The sequence below is a fragment of the Thalia democratica genome, chromosome 6 (genome assembly GCF_965202585.1).
Source record: "Thalia democratica chromosome 6, ktThaDemo2.hap1.1, whole genome shotgun sequence".
Lineage (NCBI taxonomy): Eukaryota > Metazoa > Chordata > Thaliacea > Salpida > Salpidae > Thalia > Thalia democratica.
In genome coordinates this window covers 20,983,352-21,004,507 of record NC_139170.1, presented here as the reverse complement: position 1 = coordinate 21,004,507, position 21,156 = coordinate 20,983,352, and the positions used below count along the sequence as shown (strand labels likewise).

The 21,156-nt window shown below is 25.5% G+C and overlaps 1 protein-coding gene across 2 annotated transcripts; it reads right to left on the bottom strand.

Moving 5' to 3' along the window:
* Nucleotides 1-1,908: 1,908 nt before the first annotated feature.
* On the bottom strand, nt 1,909-20,080 carry LOC145838181 (DET1 homolog). 2 transcript variants are annotated; one of them, XM_082945740.1, is made up of 10 exons: nt 19,943-20,080; nt 16,351-16,553; nt 13,413-13,575; nt 9,979-10,170; nt 7,951-8,050; nt 7,546-7,688; nt 6,850-6,988; nt 5,472-5,710; nt 4,696-4,887; nt 1,909-2,301 (listed from the first exon to the last, which is right to left on the bottom strand). In XM_082945740.1, the coding sequence occupies exons 1-10, from the start codon at nt 20,035-20,037 to the stop codon at nt 2,097-2,099; spliced, it is 1,671 nt and encodes a 556-aa protein (XP_082801866.1). In that variant the 5' UTR covers nt 20,038-20,080; the 3' UTR covers nt 1,909-2,096. The 2 variants fall into 2 exon arrangements, with proteins under 2 accessions (XP_082801866.1, XP_082801867.1); XM_082945741.1 differs by lacking the exons at nt 16,351-16,553; nt 19,943-20,080 and adding an exon at nt 14,078-14,258.
* Nucleotides 20,081-21,156: the final 1,076 nt, after the last annotated feature.

Below are 21,156 nucleotides of genomic sequence, written 5' to 3'. Positions count from 1 at the left end.
GTGTATACCGTAACTTATTTTTTTGTCAGTGATCATTTGTAATTATTCAGACCTTCGTTTGTAAACTTCTTTGAGGAAATCTACTTTTAAATAACTTGAATTTATAATTTTATATCTGGTTTTCAAACCTTGTTTTTTTTTAATCATTTTTCTAGCAGTTTTCTTTTTGATTTTTTTTTCAAGTAGTTTTTTATGTAGCTTTTCCCGCAATGTTTTAAGTTATTAATTGAGTGGAACATTTATTTATAACTGAATTCCTTTAAATAAAGTATATATAAAAACTATAAATACAATGAATTTTCAGCACTCTTGATAATATAGTATCTATTTATATTGTAGCCTCTTTGGAAATTCACTCTGATTATTTATTGAAATTTTATTTTAGAATGTTTTAAAACGTGCTCTCTTTATCATATAAACCAGTGCTTCTGAAATTGGGTTCCGCGACGCCTCTCAGGGGTTCCGCGAAGCCTTTCGAAATTTAAAAAAGAAATTTGAAAAAAAAAAGATAATTCATAAAACTTCAAAAAAATGAAACACATAAAATTGAAAACATATATAATTATAGCATTCGTTGATCTGCTTAGTAAGTATCTAGCGTTAGGACTTTTAATGGGTATTCATTATTAATAGGTGTCCTGGTTGCGCAAATTTTTTGAATTTATATTTTTAGTGAAGTCATGAAAATACTGGTATTATCACTAAAGCAAACAATGTAGGAGCAATCAAATTCTAAATGTTTACACAATAAAACTAAATAAAAATCTTTATCAGAAACTTATTTCTGGTATATTATATTGTTTCAAATGCTGTAAAAATGTTTAAAAAGATGTCTATTAGCTTGATTTAAAATTTAATATGTATAAAAGCTTATTTTTTACTTAAAAAATGCTACTAAAATTAAAAAAAAAACTGGCCAGGCCTATAAAATTTTAACAGAAATTGAAATAGTTTTTTTAGACTTACATTATAAAAAATGATTCTCTAATTTTTATAAGTAGTGGCCAGGTCTTTAAAATTTTAACAGAAATTGACTTGGAAATATTTTTTTAAATTTACATGATAAAAATGTTTAAATGTCTATGTGTTAGCCAAGTTTTAAAGTTTGTTACTTAAGTATTAAATGCTTTTTTTGTTTAATTATTAAAACTAAATAATTTTTTTTTGATATTCATTTATAAAAAAACACCTAAAGAAAATGACAAAAAACTTTCAATATTCAAAAAATGATATTATTTTTAAATTGATGATTTCACTTGGAGTTTGACTCGACTTAATACTATTACAATTGGTATGATTTCTAACAATGATATAGTTTTGCTAAAAAAATCGTTTTACACTGAATTTTTTTTGTTTTTTGCAGGAAATATTATATTAAACATTTTATGTAAAATTAAATTAGGGGTTCCGCGGAAAAGTTGAGCTTTGGATAAGGGTTCCGCCACTAGAAAAAGGTTCAGAAACACTGATCTAAACTACCTAACTACTTCTTATTTTTTTAACTATAATCTCTTCTTACTTAAAAAATTAAGAAAATAAATGGAACATATACGTTGCACCACTTTACAACCTAGGTAAAATATCTTATAACTTGCAAGAGAATTCAAGGCGAGTTTGAGTAAAAACATTAGTTTACATTTGTTAAAGTGTAAAGAGTTTTAAATCCTTAGTATAGAAATAAGTTGTTTTTACATTAGCTATAAGTAAAGTAGTTTTGAAAGTTTAATATATCTAACAACTTAAAACCACAAACAAAAAATTAACAGTATTAGAAAAATTAAAACACAAAATATTTTTGACACTTTAATTAATTGAAAAAATGAAAATTTAAGGTTAAAAAAACTATTAAAGACAAGTTAAAAAAATTAATACTAAATATGTTACATATTTTTTAAATATATAGTGCCAATATACTAAATTTAGCTTTAAAAACAAAACGTCAAGTACATCTAATAGGTAATGATTTTAACTATAATTTTCAATAAGTGTTATTAAAAGAACAATTATAACATAAAAAAAATTACTTAAACAGGAAAATTCAATTTGTTTTAAAATCAGGCAGTTGTAAGAAAAATATCAGTCAGCAATCATTGTTGCTATGAAACTACAGACGGCACGTGCCGTATATGTAAATTAAAAACATGGTTGTCCTGGTTGCGTTTAACGGACAAGGCAAGAGGTTCGGTTGGATGAAAAATGTAAGAGACATAATTACGGTGGATACCCGTTCTAGTCCTATGATGACTAATTCTATCAGTCTGAAGCTGAAACCTTAGTAGGCCTGATTTTCGGGAATAAAACCTGTAAAAGTAAATTAACTTTGCTAGATAAATATTTAAAAACAGTTTTAAATATGTGTACTTAAAAAGAAAAAAGTTATTCATGCTTTCCAAAGGTGACTAAAATTATATCAAATAAAAATTACTAAAAAAACTTTTTTCCAAAAGTATTCTAAGATAAATAAATAAAGTTAATTAGTTTTTTTTTGTAAACAGTTGAAACTTATTAGGGTATGTGCTTGGTTATGTATAACATGGGCCTGGCGGTTAACTGGCAATAACACTTTATTATACGATGCATTTATTATACAATGTCCTAAATTAGTCCTTATACAAATTTCGGAATTTCTGATATGTTTATTGAGTGTTTAATAAACTTATACTATTATTCAAACTGAAATCGAGTCTGTGAATAAAACGATGTATTTTACAATGAATAAATGGGAACAGAAAGTAACAATAAAAATTAAAACATAATAATAACAAATCTCTAATTAAACAAATGGCAACGAATCAAAATACCATGGCTTAACAGCCTAACTTAACACATACAAAATCGTTACGCGAGTAACGAGTTTAGTGACTATAAATTCATTGCTGTTAAAGTAAGAACGATAACTCACAATCAGCCTAGCTCAAGCGAAGCTTACGCTTTTAAACAAATTATGTTCTCTTAAAATAAGGGGAGTACAGCACATTTTTTTGGCTATATTGTAATATTCGTTCAAGTTCATATGATTTGGATGTGTTTTTGCTTCATTAAGAAGAATCTGAGAAAAAATCATAAAAAAAAATATGCTTGCAGCCCAAAAACTGATTTCAACCCCAAAAATCACATATTTTTCGACTTTTGGGCAGCGACTTTTTTTTTTGCAAATTCATAATTTAATTATTAGATTCTTTTTAACTAAGCAAAAACACATCCGAATCATATTCACTTATTTGAATTTTAAATTACGACCAAAAATATGTGCTGTGACTATGAAAAAAATGTGCTACCCCTACATTTTACAGACAAATTTTGCACATTTAGGGTGATTATGACGTCATAATACATCAAAAGCAGTTAATATGTCTTTAAATATATGCCAATAAGTCAATAAGCTTTCATTTAAGACATAAGTTATAAGTCTAGGACATGTATAAGTAATTTTATTACTGTTTATGTCAAAAAATCGAAAAGTATGTGATTTTTGAGGTTGAAAATAGTTTTTTGGGCTGCAAGCATACTTTATTTTTTTTTTTTCAGATTCTTCAAAATGAAGCAAAAACACATCCAAATCATATGGACTCTTAAGTCCAGCAAACATCACCCAAGTATACTCCCTACCCCTACTTAAAAAGAAGAAAATACAAATATCATTAAACAGTTAGTTTATTATTCTAGTTTGTTAAAGAAACTCTTATTTTTAATACTCAGTGATCTACTAAATCATTCTTAATATAAGTAAAGTTAAAAATATAAAGTCTATATTTAAACAAATCAAAAAAATTAAAACTTGTTTAATGATTAAATTTAAACTACGTAAGTGTTTATAAAACATTAAACATCATTTAAAACAAAATATATCTATTTTGTAAAATCAATATTGGATTATTAAGCTTAGTAAAAGAAGACAGTAAAAAAAGGAGAATATAAATTTTATTATAATAAAATATACAAAACTATTCTTTCAGTTTTTTAGTCTAAAAATTCACTTTACTCTCTTTTTTATCTCGTAGTAAACAAGCAAAAAGTAGTAATAATAAAAAATCATGATAGTATTTAAATCAGTAATAATATTATAACTTTTAAGTTTCTCAAATCAAAATAAAACCTTTGTTTATTTTTTTGAAGTATAATTAATATTTTTATAGATAGTAAATTAAGTAGTTAAATAGGAAACCTTCTTAAACTTTCTGAAATATTTTATGGCAATACGTGTCATCAAAATTATGTTTAATACTTAAGCAAAACCTTCTAATCTATAATCTTTTTTTAATAAAAATAAGTCATTTTGAAAGATTTATAGCATTTTTTTATTTATTTTAAAAGAAAAAATTTAATTTTTAAAGTGATTACTTATTTACCAAAACGAAAAACTCTAAACGGTTAAACTAACTCTAAGAATATTCAATATTAAAAAAATCTGCTGTTTGTTATAATAATTCTTATGAACTGTATCGTTTTGTTAATCTTAGACTTTACGCTATTAAAATTAAAAGAATTACTTCAAGCGATGTTGACATGTATTTTATGTTCAATAAAATTTACCTTATAACAGTTTTACTTCTATTTTAATTAAAATGCATTAAAATATACTTCAAAAGCTCTAATGATAGAGATAATGAGTTTAGATTGAACAAGTACATATTTTAGAACATTGTATATACTAAAATAAATCTAAAAATCATTACTTTATTTTACTATTATAACCTGATAGGATATTCACAGGGAGACTTAGATCTTTCTACGCTGTTAATAAATTTGTCGTCATAAGAAAAGAGTGACACATCAAGATAGGGAGATGGGCAAAGAACTTGACAGTGCAAAGGAAGTTGGTTAAGCATCCTTCTTTTTGACTCCATTTCACCTCCACAACGAGACCTTCTTACTGACAGCTTGTATCTATAGTCAATAAGCTAGTGCAATAATGAAATTTACTTCAAATAAAATAGATAAAATTCTTCAAACAATGCTTATAAACTGGAACAAATGAGTAAAGTCTTTCTTAAAAAAGGAAGAAAAATATTCAAAGAACTCTAAACCAATTAAATATTGTAAATTGATCACTTTAAATACTTAAATATTAAACATACAACAATAAATAACATGCAGTTCTAAAAATAGGTCTAATTATAACTTTTAGCAAGGTCTCAGTACCAACTCTATATAACTCATAACAATCTGACGTTACATCAGACAACGTTTAGTTGAATGATATTCTATTATTCAGTATTCAAAAAAATTTATAACAAATGAAACTGGTATTCTATTACATACTGAGGAGCTTATTGAGCGAAATTTTGTTTACTTTTTAAAACTATGAAAGAATAAATTGTAGGAATAAATTCGATACATTTTTAAAAACTCTTTTTGAATAAAGTGATTAGAAAATTATAAAAAGGTATAGAAAACAATTCTAATTTTGTACAAATAAAACTCAAAACTATTAAAAAAATAGGATTATATTACAAAGTATATTTAAAAACCTGTTAAAATGGTGTTTGGAATGAATGTCAAAACTAGCAGATTGCAAATTTCCTCTGCTAAATTCCCCTCCAAAAAAAATTTGAGGGCAAGTTTCGTACAAATCAACCATTTTCTGGGAGACATTTTCGTATACAGAAACTACTTCTTCCGAGTTAAAATCGTAAAATACGAAAAAGGCAGGAGAATTGGAAGCATGATCAGGGGTTGTTCGAGAAAAAATGCACTCAAGAGTGACGTACTAGGAGTAAAGATTTTTATTTTTACTTTAGATATAGTAAACTTAAAAACATGGTAGGCTACAGATGTAACTAAATATCTATACATACAGTTAAATGTTGCTAAAATACTTTGCTTTTTAGTTCAAATTTGCAATTTAAAGTAGATCATTAAAAATTGTAGACCAAACATTTAAATAATCAAACAAAATTATTTAAAATTTAGTGAAAAGTTTTAGTTTAGTTTCGAACTTTTAAACTAAACTTTGTAGTAATATTTTAGAGCCGTTTAGTTTATCTCATTAGCTGAAAAAATTCAGTTGTCTCGCTAGATTAAACATTTTTGTAAACCAATAAAAAAAATAGGAGTTATTTATATATTAGTTCATTTAAGTATTTTCAAAGTTTTAAATAACTACTTTTCAAACCTATTAATAGTCAGAGTAAAACAATATATAGCATCAGTCACTACAATTATCCTCAAAAACTACAAAAAACCGTTAGTGTATGTATTAATTATTTATAAAAAATACTTATGTAGTATTAACCGGAAAAGAAAAACAATATATGATAGATGAACTTTAAAAATAAATACTTAAACAATTAATAAAGAAAATTTTAACTAAAACTGTTTTAAATAAAAGCTTATTATAAAATTTTAACTAACCTGAATCAGTCTGACTTTTTCGAAAAGTTTTCAAAAAAAGTTAAAATTAGCCTGAGTTGACTTAAATTTTTTTTTTAACTTTAAACTAATTTCAGTGATACCTATCTACCTAGAAACACTTTGTTTATAGAAAAATTATACAGCAGAAAATTCTTTAAAAATAAAAAAGTAGTACCGTAAAGTTTAAGAATTACATTTAGCATTTTCTGTAAGTAAACAGTAACAAAAATCTTCAAGAACTTTTTACTGTTTTAATCATACATCAGTAACACATGAACCAGTACTTTTTTTAGGGAGAAAAATAGAAGAGACTAAACGAAAACTTAAACTTATTTTTTCAGTATATCTAGCTCTTTGAACTTACAAGTTAAAGTAAGAACTATGCAGATTTAAACGATATACTTCACTTTATACAAAACTTTTTTAAATAATTATCTATATGTAAAATGTAAAAAATATAAAATATAAATAAAAACTAGTTTTTAAGGTACTCACTTTTACTAACAATATATCTTCGTTAATTAGTTGTATTTTCCACATTTTTAGACCTTCTAAGAGCTTATAGTGAGCATAAAACTTACTCAAGCCTTTGTTTCCTAAGCGCACTGACTTCTTATACAGAGTAAGTAGAAGTCTAAAAAAAATAAAGCTTGAAATCTTTTAGTCTTAATGTAAACATTAAGATTTGACTTAGTAAGAAAACAACTTGAGTTCTTCACTTAACTAAATTTATCGTGAGACTAAGTTTCTAATAGAAAAGCTTAACAAAAACCTTAATTTTTATTATTCCTTTTACTTCAACAGAGTTAACAAAACTGAGTAGCTATTTTAAGTAAAGCTTAATTTTATAATACTTTTTGTAATAGAAGTTGTTTATAATTCAAAAAACACAAAGACTTACAAGAATAAAACTTTCAATATGTCTTTTAACTACAAGTTAAGCAAAATAATGTAAGAGCTTACAAGTATTTTTAATAACACATTTTAGTCTTTTACCTTAGATTGAAAGCTTAACTCTTAATATCTAACTATTGTTTAGAAAAGCATAATAACAACCAATGTTAAAAGGTATCATAAAACTACAATTTATGACGGGTATATAACAAACTTTTTCAACTGTTTTTAAGTTGTAAATTATTTAAAAAAAAGAAATAAAAAGTAACCAAACTTGTAATATTAACTAGAACCTACTTTTGTTTTAATATGCAGTAAGGCTTTTCTGAAACAATATCAGAGTCAGTGGTTTTAGAATAAACATTATTGAAACTCATTTCGTCTTCTTCACACGCAAATCGATCTATTTTGTGTGTCTTGTAAAACTTTCCATCGACTAACTTAAGTTTAAATAATATAAAATTAATAAATATTGAAAATATATTAAAACTATGGTAAGTAAGTTTGAAAAATATATTGATAAATCTTAAGTTTAATAAATTTTTTACATACGTTTTTTTTCAAATTACCTTTATAATCAATTAGACCAAACAAAATACTTTGTAGTAAAAATTTATTTAAATAAACACATCGTTATAAAGTAAATGATCAACAAAAAAAAAGTCTTTTTAGTTTGCAGATACATTTAACAAGCTTACTAACTTTATAGATATAAATTATTTGATGCTGCGTTGATAAAATTGCAACTGTATCTTTCAATAAAAATATACCTTGGCTTCTTGATGATAGTATTTTGTTGCAACTGTAGATGGAAAGATTTTTTAATTAGAATTTAGTGAGAAGTTTATTTAAAATACCTTGCATATACAAATTACAATACATTTTATTTAAATTTGAAACCATTTAATTAAGTTAAAAGTATTTTCCATTATTAAAAACTTTTATATGTAGTCTTCTTTTACAAATTTCATATTTTTTGAAAAAAAACTTACATTTAATCAGAAACAATTATAACTTATTGCTATGAGACAATACTTTTCAACGTTAATCTATACTGATTAAAAGTAAAACATGTCTTCCAGTAAATGTAAGTTATAGAGCTATAAAAAAAATAAAAGCTTAAATTTTAATAAAAGTCAGCAATTAATTTTCATATTTTTTATAAGAAAAACTTCAATACAATATTTAGTAAAAAAGTGAAAAAAAAAACTTAAGTTTAAGTTTTGACTATTTTGTAAGATTTTTTAGCATACAGGCCAAACTTTTATGACTTTTTTTATTATACTATATGTGTGTAAGTCAATTGTCAATTTACTACACAGTATGATTTTTTGCAAAATATTATTTCTAATCGAAAACTGCAAACAACCTGTGTTATAATTTACTTGAATTTTTATCGTAACTGACCAGAAAACAACAAAAATATATGCATTATAAAAACTTAACTTAAGTATGCCTTTTTTAATTTTATTTCAGGCAACGTTTTTTTTATAAATCGTAATAGTATTGTTAATACTATAACATATTGTCGTAAAATATTCATATCTAAAAATTTGTTAATGAACTATGCTAGCAAAAAAGCTAGCTTGAGTAACTAAAAAGTAGTAAGAGACAAAAACTGAAAAAATACTGCTAGCTAGCTAATTCAAGCTAGAGTACTTAATATATTCTTAACAATAACGGAAGGACTTGCCACCATAAAGAAAATACTTAAGTATGTTTATATTGGAGGTGATTCTAAAATCTTAAAAACTATCCTGAAACTTTAAATAAAATCCAATTTAGTCTATGTTTAAAAAATCTTTAAAGTCAGTCATGTTATTTAAATAATTTAAGAAAAAATACTAACCTGCCTGAGCTAGTCTAAGTAATTTCGAAGTTTCAAATTAACTTGAATTAACCGAAGAGGCCTTAGTTTGTGACAATCTTAGATTTAATAAATTAGGGTAGCTGTCTAATTTTCACGAGCGTACAAAATTGCACGAACGTACAAAATTGCACGAGTGCACAAAATTGCATGAAGATACTTTTGCACGAGCAGACAATTTTGCACAGAGACATTTTTGCACGAATTATTTTTATTTTCTATTTTTTAATTTCTTTATCAATTTTTTATTTTAATTTAGTTTTTCTTTTACTATCACTGTTACCCTTGGTCGGTAAGTTATTTTTTTTTTAGTTTTTTTTCTTAATGTTTTTTTTACTATCACTGTTACCCCTAACCTTCACCCTCGGTCTATAACTTTTTCTTCTGTATAATTTTACTGTCGTGCAAAAATGTAACTAGTGCAAAATCTACTCTTGGTGCGAAATCGTCTTCGTGCAATTTTGTTCCCTCGTGCAATTTTGTCTCCTTGTGCAATTTAGACCCGTTCCCAAAAAATTGTAATGGAACCACTAGTACAACTCAGCTGATTTAAAGTCTGCAACTAAACTTATATAACACTATTTCTATAAGTGCGCACACTGGCTGAATAGTCATAATTGATTTTTTTTTCTTGTAGTATTGTTAGTTTCAATAAGTCTTCTAAATGTTAAACAAAATGCTCAAACGTTGTTTCTAATTAAAAATTATACATATTAAACTCATAAAAAGCAATTAAGAATTTTTATAATGGAAATATATTTACACACAACAGTTTAACTGTAATTAATTTTCTATCGATTATTTTAATTATGCTAAACTTTAAATACTTGTAAAAAAAAATTGATAAAAAAAAAGTTACTGACTTAAATTCAATACTAGAAGTTTTAAGTCCACCTAAAATATCAATGCACAAAATATTGTAATCTTCAAGTTGAGTTGAAGGTGTAATAGACTCGTTGTTGCTCCACCAGCTAGATCTTCTGTAATCACGTGATGCTGGTTGTTGTGTTGAAATCACTGCATACCTTGAGTCCTCCGTTAAGAGCAAAAAATCTCTAGCGTAGAATATACGTTATTATGTAAAATAAAATAAAAACTAAACAGTTCACCAAACAAATACAAAGTATTTTACCTAAAGACTAGAAATTACCTTAATTATTTTAACTAGCTTAAAAATTATATCGTTTAAAATTCTTAAACATATCATGATAGCATTTTATGGCTGATAAGATCAATTGTTGTTTTTTATTAAATATAAAAGTTAAAGTTATCAGTAAAAATTAATTAATACAAAATTTAAAATTAATGACAAACCGAAATATACAACTAGCCTTTTACTAAAATTGATAATAAATTATTTGAAACTATTAAGTGTAAAAATAAAACAATATGTTTTATCAGCTGGAACTGTTTGATTTGTTATAAGAAATAAACCTTGTATTTAGTAAGTTTGTTAAAATAAAAATTACCAAATGCAAACATTTTATATAGAAGTTGTTACATCAAGAAAATATACATTTTTAAGCAGCGTTTAAAACTGATCAAACAATGAAAAAATAGTTTGAAAATGCTGGCAAAACCGCATAGATTTTTTAAATAACGTCAGATTCTGGTTCTGCAATCCAACTTATTTTCATGTTACAGAGAGTACAGCTGTGTTTCAAATTAAATTTGTTTTTCTAATTCAGCTGAAATTTTTCAGCTAAATTTAACTTACTAAGAAACCGTTCACATTTTAAAGCCTGTAAAACAATCGTATCAGAAAAGTATAGTGCGTCATTAAATGCACAATAGCACTTGAAACTATTTTTAAGAGCCTATCTATTTTATAGTTATTTAATAAAACAAAAAAAAAACTTAATATATGTATATATAATCAGTCGTTTAAGTAGCTTTGTTTAACATTATTTAAGTCAAGATAATATTGCAACTACAAAAAATCAGTAAAAGTAATTTTACTATTTTAGTTTATCGTTCAAAGATCCTGATTCAGTGAACTAGTAGTTAGGAAAACAGCTTTGAGTAAAATGTATAACGACCTTTGTTAAGAAAAAGTGCTTAACTACTTTTAAACTTATATTTTTAACTATAATTTTTTTTATTGATGTGCCTTTTAAATTTTACCTTAAACAGTCAGATAAAAAAATTAAATGTAAATAAGTTTAAAATGCTCATTAAATGTTTTTTTCTCCTTTATATATCCTAAACAAGACATTAAACTATATCCATGGTGTTTGACTCAATAACCGAAAGGTTTTTTTGTACACCAGGTCTCTGGACAAAACATTTTGAATGCTTTTTTTGTTGTATTTTAATAAACAATTTATTATAAGTGGTTTTAAATTATTAATAAAAACTTAGTGTTATAGATATTAAACAACTCTAAAATAAACTATTAAATTTAACTATCAAACGTTGAAAAAATAATGTTGGCTGTAGTAGTAAAGTTTTAGAAAATATCAATTATAACATTATGCAAATGAGCTTAGATAATATGTTATTACAGCAGTACATTAATGAAATTTATGGGCATGGTTGCCACAGATCAAGCTAAGAAAAATTTCCTGACTTTTCCTGACTTTTTACTAAAAATTTCCTGACTTTTCTAAATCAAACTCTTAATTTAAACTTATTCTAAGATACATAATCTAAAACTTGAAACTGTATAAAGCGTTCAATCTAATTTTAATACAGTTTAAAACAACAGTTTTTTTGCTGAATTCAATCATCAAACTTCCATTACATCACTTGAAGCATTTGTGTATGATTGATGTATTTGTAATAAACAGCTCTATCAGCAAAATACTTGTATTATTACCTTAAAAACACAGCTTGTCTGAAAAAAGACACATTTTTTAGCATTTCCCAACATAAATAAACGAAACGACATATAAGGAACTTTTACAATAAAAACCTTAAACTAATAACAAACTTTCACAACTAAAATCTTAAAAAAATAACGAACTTTTACAATTAAAACCTTAAAACAATAAAGAACTTAATCAAACACTGTTTTTTTCTATTTGTACGAAAATTGATTAGCACTTCAACCTATTCATCTAATGAAGATATGGTTTTCTTCATCTAGTCCCCTCTCTTTTATTACTTATTTCAAAAATTTAAACAACTTTGAAAAAACAAATTGAGGTAAGGTATACTACTAAATAACTTATAAAAACTGCTTGATCAAGTAGGGTAGTTTTTCAATATGCTAATAGAAAAGTTTTGCAGTTTTATAAAGGATATTTTATAAAGGATTTATACCAGATGAAGGCATTGGAAATTAAATAATTTTGTAAATTTATAAGAAAATTTTGCAATTTAAGTCTAACTTTAAATGATTTTCAATTAAACTTTTGTTATTTTAAGGCTTTGGAATTTAAGGAATTTTGTAAATTTAAACTGATAAAATCTGACTTTTTTTTAAACTTTGTCAAATTTTTTGACTTTTCCTGACTTGTGTCATTTTTTTTTTAGTTTTTCTTGACTTTTCCTGATTTCTACACGCTAAAAAAAATCAAAGTAATATTTGATATATGAACGATCAAAGTTGGTGACCTCAATAGGTTCCTAATGGAAGGCACAAACTAAAAAAGCCAAAAAATTACTATTTTACTAAAAATCTATCTCCTCCTTCATTTTTTAAGCAATGTTTTTCAAATTCTCACAGAAAGTCTATCATTTTATTTTACTACTATTTTAAAAGGATTGAATGCAGGAATTTTCTTAATCTTGAAAAATTAAATTTTTATTATAAAAAACCATCTGTTTTTTTGTTTTTTTATCTAAAATTTTTAAAATTGCAATAATCAAAATCTTTTAAATCATAAAGGAACGTTTCCTAAAAGTTTGAGGTCTCTAGCTCAAAAAATAAAGGAGAAGATAGATTTTTAATAATTTTTAAATTTCCAAGAAAATTGAACCTAAAAAATTTGAAGTCTATACGTTTATATTGGAAACTTTTTATAAAAACTACAATATCTCAAAAGTTAATTAAGATTATTTTGTTCTATAAAAACTGGTTTGTAGTTTGTACTTCAAGCTTTCATATAAGACCCAATGTTATTTTTAGCAAAAAATCTCACTCCCCCCCCCTATGCCCTTAAACTCTCTATCCCTAACCCACTTTACCAAAAAGTATTCCAAATAAATCAAAAATATATACGGATTGAAACTTAAAATAAACATAATTAAGATTTTAATCGGTCAGAAGCGCCTTGGTTTTGCAGCTGAAAATAAAAAGTTTATGCACTACAAAATAAACTAAAAAAGTTAGTAATAACGTTTAGACACTTACCTATTAAGCAATTTTCTATCACACATCACCAAAACTCTATGTTTAAGTCTAAATAGTGAAGAAAATAATTTGTCCCGAGTTTTGTCATAAAGGTCAGAAGAGTTATGTGAGTTTATAAAATCTCCATTCGCATCAGATAGAAGTTCATTTGCAGATTGAATACCTTAATTTTATTTCAGAGTATAACATCAAGTTTAGTTCAAAAATATGAATATAAAACCATAATTTAGAGAGCCTACTTTGTATTTTTTGTTTTATGTTCAATACTTTTTTATTTAGTTATTAAAAAAAAAAACCAACTTATCAAAAATTTGTTATTTATTTCCATGTGATAAAAAGTATATTTTCTCTTTCAATTTTTAACCAGTCTTGTTTAAGTTTTTAAAACTAGTCCGTTACAGTACTCTTACTTATCTGGCAATGTTGGGCAAGCTTTTTTTGTTATTTTGGCCAGATAAGTATTTGGCCAGATAGATACAAATTTATTTTTTAATAATTAACCTTTTTTTGTATTATAAAATGCATACAATAAAATAAACACTAAAATTTAAGTTAGTTTACTTTACTTTCATTATTTTTAGCAAAACAAACAACTTATTCAGATAAAGAATAAAAGAAACAGTACTTAAATGAAGTTTAAAATTATTTTATCAAAAAAAAATTACGTCGTAAACAGTTTCTTTTTCTGAAAAAGGAAATAATGGAGGTTTGTTTGGCAGCGCTTTCTCGTTTCTTATCAGAAAAATAACGGAATTGGATGAGTTGTGACACACTTTCTGGTATGGCTTCTGGTTGAAAAGGATAGTAAGCTAAGTAATCATCCATTTTCTACATGACTTCAGAGTGAGAGAATGGAAACTTAGATGTAAGGGGAACATCATTTTCGTCTTTAACACTCTCATCAGCCTATTTTTTGTTGTCTCTAAAAATCAGTGCAACAATTCCTAGATCGTCTATGTGTTCATACCAAGGACCATCGCAACTCATCTAGTTTTAGATACAATTGCCTGTAAATGTGATATTTAGATTTAGAAATTGCTGGATAAACTTCCTATTTGCACTTTCTAATAAAGGGTCACTATTTTGCATGGAAGAGCTTAGTAATGGCAACAGTCTCTTTCATGAGTTTCTTATTGCAGAAGATGTTTCAAAGCGGATGCAATTGTATGGACAATATTTATCATGTTTATTCTTTTATAAAAATCTTGTATGCTGAATGTTGATTGCGATACAAGATCTCTTAAAATCAATTTTCTATAGACCCTTTTAATAGATTCCAGCACACCTTGATACATTGGCTGTAGGAGTGCATTAACATTTGGAGGCGGAAACTTGGTAGTGATTTTGCCATTTGTCCTGGAATAGACGTTAAAAGCAGGCTTGCCAAGTGTTTTTGGCAAATTTTCTCTAGGTTTTAAAAATTTCCTCCAGGTTTTTAAAAAATTCATCCAGGTTTTTTGGTCTATTTTTAGTTTAAAATTAAGTTTATGGTAAAAAACTGTGTTAAGTAGTATAACAACATTGAACTGATACTGTAAAACTACTTTAAATGTGTTTTTTAATAAATAAATTAATTGATGGTGACAAAATTTAATTATCAATGTGATAGGTTTTTTGTGTCAAATCGAAATTTTACTTCTTAAATTGTAAAAATTGTTAGAATTCCAGGCTTTTTAGCCTAAATTATCTAATTCCAGGTTTTTTGGCAACCTTGTAAAAGGTATTGTGGTGTGCAACTCGACAACCAAAAGGGTTTTTTGTACAAAAGCTGCTTAGACCTCATACTTTGAGCACTTTGCTTTTTGTCGTTCAATAAACAGTACTGTATATTCTCAGCCAATATGACTTCCTACTCACTTGGATGGACAAAGCAATTGTTAAGGAACAAAATGGTCTTTTCTTCTTGTCCAAGTTCTCTGAGTCTTTGGTGTGTTTTGGGAACAAAACAGTTAAAAACCAATCTCCGAAAATATCACAATTGACCGAAGCATTTGCTTGATTCCGGTATACAACTGGCAGCGCCTCTTTGTTGAGATTACAAAAACAACGCGGATTTTAAGACTTATCAATCAACAATAAAAAGGATTGTCACTAAAATTACAAAAAAAAATTATAGATAAATCCATTAAATATATCAAATTTATATGGAAATTATCAAAAAAACTTTGATTGATAGATATTGTTAGAAAAGGAAACAGGTCACTTTTGCACGGGCGCCACTTTTGCACCATAACTAACCTGATGGTGAAGCAACCTTGTATTCAGTTTTTAGTTTACAAGTATTTTGTGATAAAACAAAACTTTTGAAACAAAATTGACTAAGGTTTCATTATAAAATTTTATAAACTCAATTTGAATTCAGTAAACTAAGTTTTCTAAATACTTATAAAGGTATCAAATTTAAATTCAAAAAACATTAAGCTGTTTTAAACTTTAAAGGAAGCTCTCATAAGTTTTAGAAAATTTATTAAAACTAACAAAAAACTTTAAGTTTTATGCTAAAACAAGAACACTAATACAAGTTTTTGAAGTAGAAAAATATCTATGATTAACATCAAACTAATTTTAAACATTTAATTTTTACTTTCATACAAATTGTGAAGCAAAATAGTTTTTTATACAAACCGCTTTTATATCAAAAGCAGGATAATGATTTGTCAAAGTTACTTTAGTCAAATTCTGTAAATTTCTTAAAATTAACAACTTTTTAAACTTTCAACAAACTTTGTTATAATCTTTACAAGTTAAAGCTATAGTTGAACAAAAACATTTTGTAACATTTTACTAAATTTAGCAAAAAAAGACATAAAAACTTTGATGCAGAACTTAAAACTTAAACTAATAATAGATTAAATATATTTAATTACGACACTAAAAATTATACTTTAATGAAAGTTTTATAATATAAAAAGCATTTAATCCATGTTCAAATTCTAACCTTGATATTCATAAATTTCTACCGATGTTTGATCTACAGAGAAAGCAATCAAGTGCATTCCATCTGGAGTGAACTTTTTTATGTATCCAGGAACTTTATCAGCTTTTCCAACCGCAAGGTTAGGAAAAAATGATTGTGTTAAGTTTCTATTATGACACCATCTTGCACCAGGTTTAATTCCATGGATTTGCTGTTTTCTTAGTCTGGAAATTTTTACTTATTTATTAAAAAAAAACAATAATAAATAACATACTTCAGTTTATCTTTAAACAAAAGATTGTCTTTTTAAGCAGTTATATACAAATTTAAGAAAGTTACTTTTTAAGCGCATAATGCCAAAACTTCTTTAAAAGTTCGTATGAACTTTTAAATATAAAATATTACAAATATATACAAAACATAAACTGTACTTCTATCCAGATATAACTTAAAGTAAACTTTAGAGACTCTGGTTTTTTAGTAAAGTAAAACATGCTCACTAGAAACATAGCTGTACAAATTCTTTTTGTTATTAGCAATAGTGTTCTTTTGCTGGTTTACTTTACAAAAAAAAGTTCCTTTTTAATGCATTTTAAAATACTTATTATATTAGTTTTTAAAATTATTTAATGTACTATTTCTATTACAGGGTATAGATGAATAAATACAAAAAACTTAATTATTGTTATTAATTAGAGTTAATTGTTTGCTAATAAAGATCCTAGCAAAAGAACTTCACTGGATAAATAAAAAAAATACACAGTACTCTTATTTTATTAAACTAACACATGTTGTTTTTGTTTGTTAACAAGTCAACAAACTTTAACAGACCTATGAAAATTGAAAAAATACTTCACTGTATAACTATCATAGCTCCGTTGAAGTGCGTTAAACAAGTGTTAGTATAATAAAAAAAAAGAGAACTGTGTAGATTTGTAACTTAAAAAAAAATTTAAATAATTTTCATAAAGTTTTTAAAACAAAGTCCATTTAAAACCAAAATTTAAAAGTATTTTGTAAATATTTGAAGCAGAAAAAGATTTTTTCTTGGTTTACAACCAGATCAATTGTTAAGGTCCTAGAAGTTAAAAGTTTTTTATTTACACTTAGCTTTTATATAAAAACTAGATATATGAAATAAAAGTGACAATCCAAAAAAGAAAACCAAGTGAAATATATTATTTAAACATAGGCAAATTTTTTATCTTAAACTATCATCTACATAATTTTAAATTGATCTAGCACCTGTCACAAAAATAATTCCAAATAAACCACTAAGTTTTTATCATTTTTCCAACTTTATATCCAGTGTTTTTTTAGCTGAATTAAAGTTATGCAAGGAAATTGAGAAAATCCAATAAAGTAGAAAATATATGTACAGTTAAGTAAATTATCAGCTAAAGTTATTCAGTCAGTTTGTTTATTACAGATTAAAACAATGCTACTCAGAATAAGCGCAAAAATTAGTTCAAAATCACTTTTTTTTATCACCACTCTTCAAAGCAAAACAGAAACTAACCTGAGTCAGCCTGATTTAATTAGGGAATTTTAAAAAGTTAGCACCTTTTGAACTTTTTACTCATTTACACAAGCAATTCTTAACCTGGGGTAAATTACTTTGTTTTAGGGGGTAAGTTTTCTCCCAATCAGAATAGTGAACAAATAAATATCTGTGGTACTTTAAAAATACTATAAAAATTTTAAATATATTTTTAAAGTAATTTGCTTGTTTCAACTTACAAACCTTAAACAGAAGTTACGTGTTACTTTTGCTTAAATTTCTTTTTCATTCTTGTTAAATAAACACTACCTTGTGTATTTGGGGTCAATTTTTAATTACCTTGCAAAAAGGGTAATATGATAAGAAAGTAAAGAACTGCTGATTTATACTATTATATTGTTATATTAGTTTTAAATACCACTAAGAGCATGAGTATATAATATATGCTTACACTTTCTATGTTTACAAAGTGCTATAGATCATACTTCTGTAAAAACATGAAAACTTTAAAAACATCAAAAACTGAAGATTTCTAAAAGTGTTTACGTAGAACTGGGAGTAAGCTTGTTTATTTTTTAACTTTATACAACAGTACTCTTTTTTTTTGAGTTTGTATAACAGACTTTCTAATTACTGATAAAATAAATGTAAAACAACATATAAAACAATTTATAGTATACAACAGTGGTTGTAGGCAAAATTTCAAAAACAAAAAAATTTTAAGGCCAAATTGTTGTTATAGTTTAAAATCTTAATAGCAGACAGAAATATTGTGTCTAAGTTTTGACTATCCCATAAACTATACTTAGGACTTTCTTTCTTTTATTTTTTGCTCTTCATTAAAAATATTTGGATTAATGTATAAAATTAAAATTTACCATTATTCAGGTCATCAATAACTTGTATACTAATTTTCATCACAGGGGTGCCTGTCTTTAAGGCAAAAAAAGCAAGCTTGAGTGAACAAAAACTAGCCTGAGTTACATCATACAAGCCTGATTTTATGGGATAATAGAAATTTAAAAAAGTAAAAAAAAAAAAAAAATAATAATTAAATAAATAAAAAATTCCTGAGGTTTAGAAAAAAAATTTCAAGGGTATATTTAGTACGATATTTTTCTTACCAAAAATAACATTGGATCTTATATGAAAGCTTAAAGTACAAACTACAAGCTAGCTTTTATAGAATTAAAAAATCTTTTTTAACTTTTGAGACATTGTAGTTTTTATAAAAAGTTTCCAATACAAACGTATAGACCACAAATTTTTTGGAGTCAATTTTCTTGGAAATTTAAAAAATTACTAAAAATTTATCTTCTCCTTCATTTTTTGAACTAGAGACCTCAAACTATCAGGAAACGTTTTTTTTTTTTTTTTAAAGACTTTGAATGTTGGAATTTTAAAAATATTAAAAAATAAATAGATAAAATGGTAGTTTTTTTAATAAAAATTTTGGTTTTCAAAATTTTTTTAAATTCTGCATTCAATCATTTTTAAATTTAATAACACACTTTCTGTGAAAAGTTGAAGAAGATTGATTAGAAAATGAAGGAGGAGACAGATTTTTAGTGAAATTATCTTTTTTCTTGTTTTTAGTTTGCGCCTTCAACTAGGAACTTATTGAAGTCACCGACTTTGATCGATTAAAAATGTCTAATAGCTCAGATAAAGCTCTATAAAATAAGATCAACTTGTATAATCTAGGTGGACCTCCTATGCCCTTAACTATCATAAGTTTTTCAAAAAACATCTAAACTAGCCCAATTCAGCCTGAGTTTTTTAAGAAGGTTTGAACTATCTTGAGTTTTTTAATTTCAAACCAGAAAGAGTTATCCTATGTAGCTTGAGTGTGTTGCAATCTGTCAGTGCTATGCATGTAGTAGGTTTATCAAACAAAACTTTTGGTTCTAAAACCAAAACTTTCCTCCAATCAGAAGACTAAAATATCTGACATATAAGTTGTGTTAAACATTTTACTGTACTTTAAAAAAGGAACTGTATTTTAAACCCTCCAAAAACTATAAATTAACTTAAGTACATTAAAACCATTTTGAAAGATGTAAAACATTTTAGTTGAAAAAATATACTATCAATTTTAAAAGTTTAACTAACTTCGTAACAATATTTTCATCAACCTTTTTCTTTACAAGCTTGTATCTCATTATAGTTTCTAGCTCAAAAGATGGAGCAGGAGTAGTATTTTCCATGGTGGTTATTCAAATTAATTTAATATATACATCAACTTCTAATATTAAGAGCATAGTATACATTGCACTTTAGGGAAAGCCCAAAAGTATTTAAATTTATTCTAATGATTTAATGCTTGGCCAGCTTCATAGTACTGCTCAAATTTGATTGGTTAAAATTTGATATTTAATTTTTTTTCAGTTGTATTTTAGTAGTTAAAAGTTTTTTTTTTAAGGTGGGTTAGGAACAAAGACTAAAATTTTATTCTCAAAAAGTTATAGGCATAAAAATGCTGCTAGACACTGCGTTTAAAATCATAATCATTTAAAAAACTCATTGAAATTTTAGAAAAACATTTAAAAGAACTTCAGTCAAACGATTTTTAGTTTAAAACAGGTTGGTTGTATTTTGATTGTTGATTACACCGAAAACTCTATTTGTTTTTTGATAATTTTTTATTATTTTTAAGCCTTCTTTTTAAACTTTGAGAATCACTTTGTCACTGTCATTTTGAACGAAATATTTTAAAGTAAATATAGTTAATAAGTCCAACTTTTAAGTTATGAGAGAAACACTTGATAAGAATACTTAAAGTTCTACGAAAAAAAAAAAAGAAACTTACACTAGATATTCTAGAGTTAATGGTGATGAGCAATCAAAAAATTAAATAAATAAAAGGTTTTAAGTGTATTTAAAGATCATTTTAAAACTAACACAAGGTTTTACGAGAAAAATTGAAAGCTTCATATGATGCTGCCAGATCAATATCTTAAAATAAAATCAGGATCCGGCCGGTTACTAATCTTGTGGATTCAGTCGATCACTAAGTGAAACTGCTTTGCGCTAATCTTAAAATGACTTATTAATTAAAGCTTTTATAAAGTTACTGTTCTAACTTTTATTTATATAAACTAACAAAAAAAACTCGGAAGTTCGCAAGCATATAAATTTATTGTAGTTTAGCAAGTAAATAAAACTATTGACTTTTAGTTTTGAAAAACAGCTATTTGTTTTTCCGACGATACTAACTTCCCGTAAGTTTTAAAATTTAACTCTTCAACTCCAACAAGTAACCTCTGATTTATAAAATATAGTTCAGTTTATCAAATAAGTTACTATAAAATGGTTTTATATTTTTA

Excerpts from the sequence above, each read along its gene's own strand:
- LOC145838181 (XM_082945740.1), bottom strand. The coding sequence starts at position 20,037 with ATGGAAAATACTACTCCTGCTCCATCTTTTGAGCTAGAAACTATAATG. Across the intron at positions 16,554-19,942 it reads GATGAAAATATTGTTACGAA|ACTAAGAAAACAGCAAATCC; the intron begins GTTAGTTAAACT and ends AAAAATTTCCAG. Across the intron at positions 8,051-9,978 it reads ACTTCTAGTATTGAATTTAA|TTGCAACAAAATACTATCAT; the intron begins GTCAGTAACTTT and ends TTCCATCTACAG.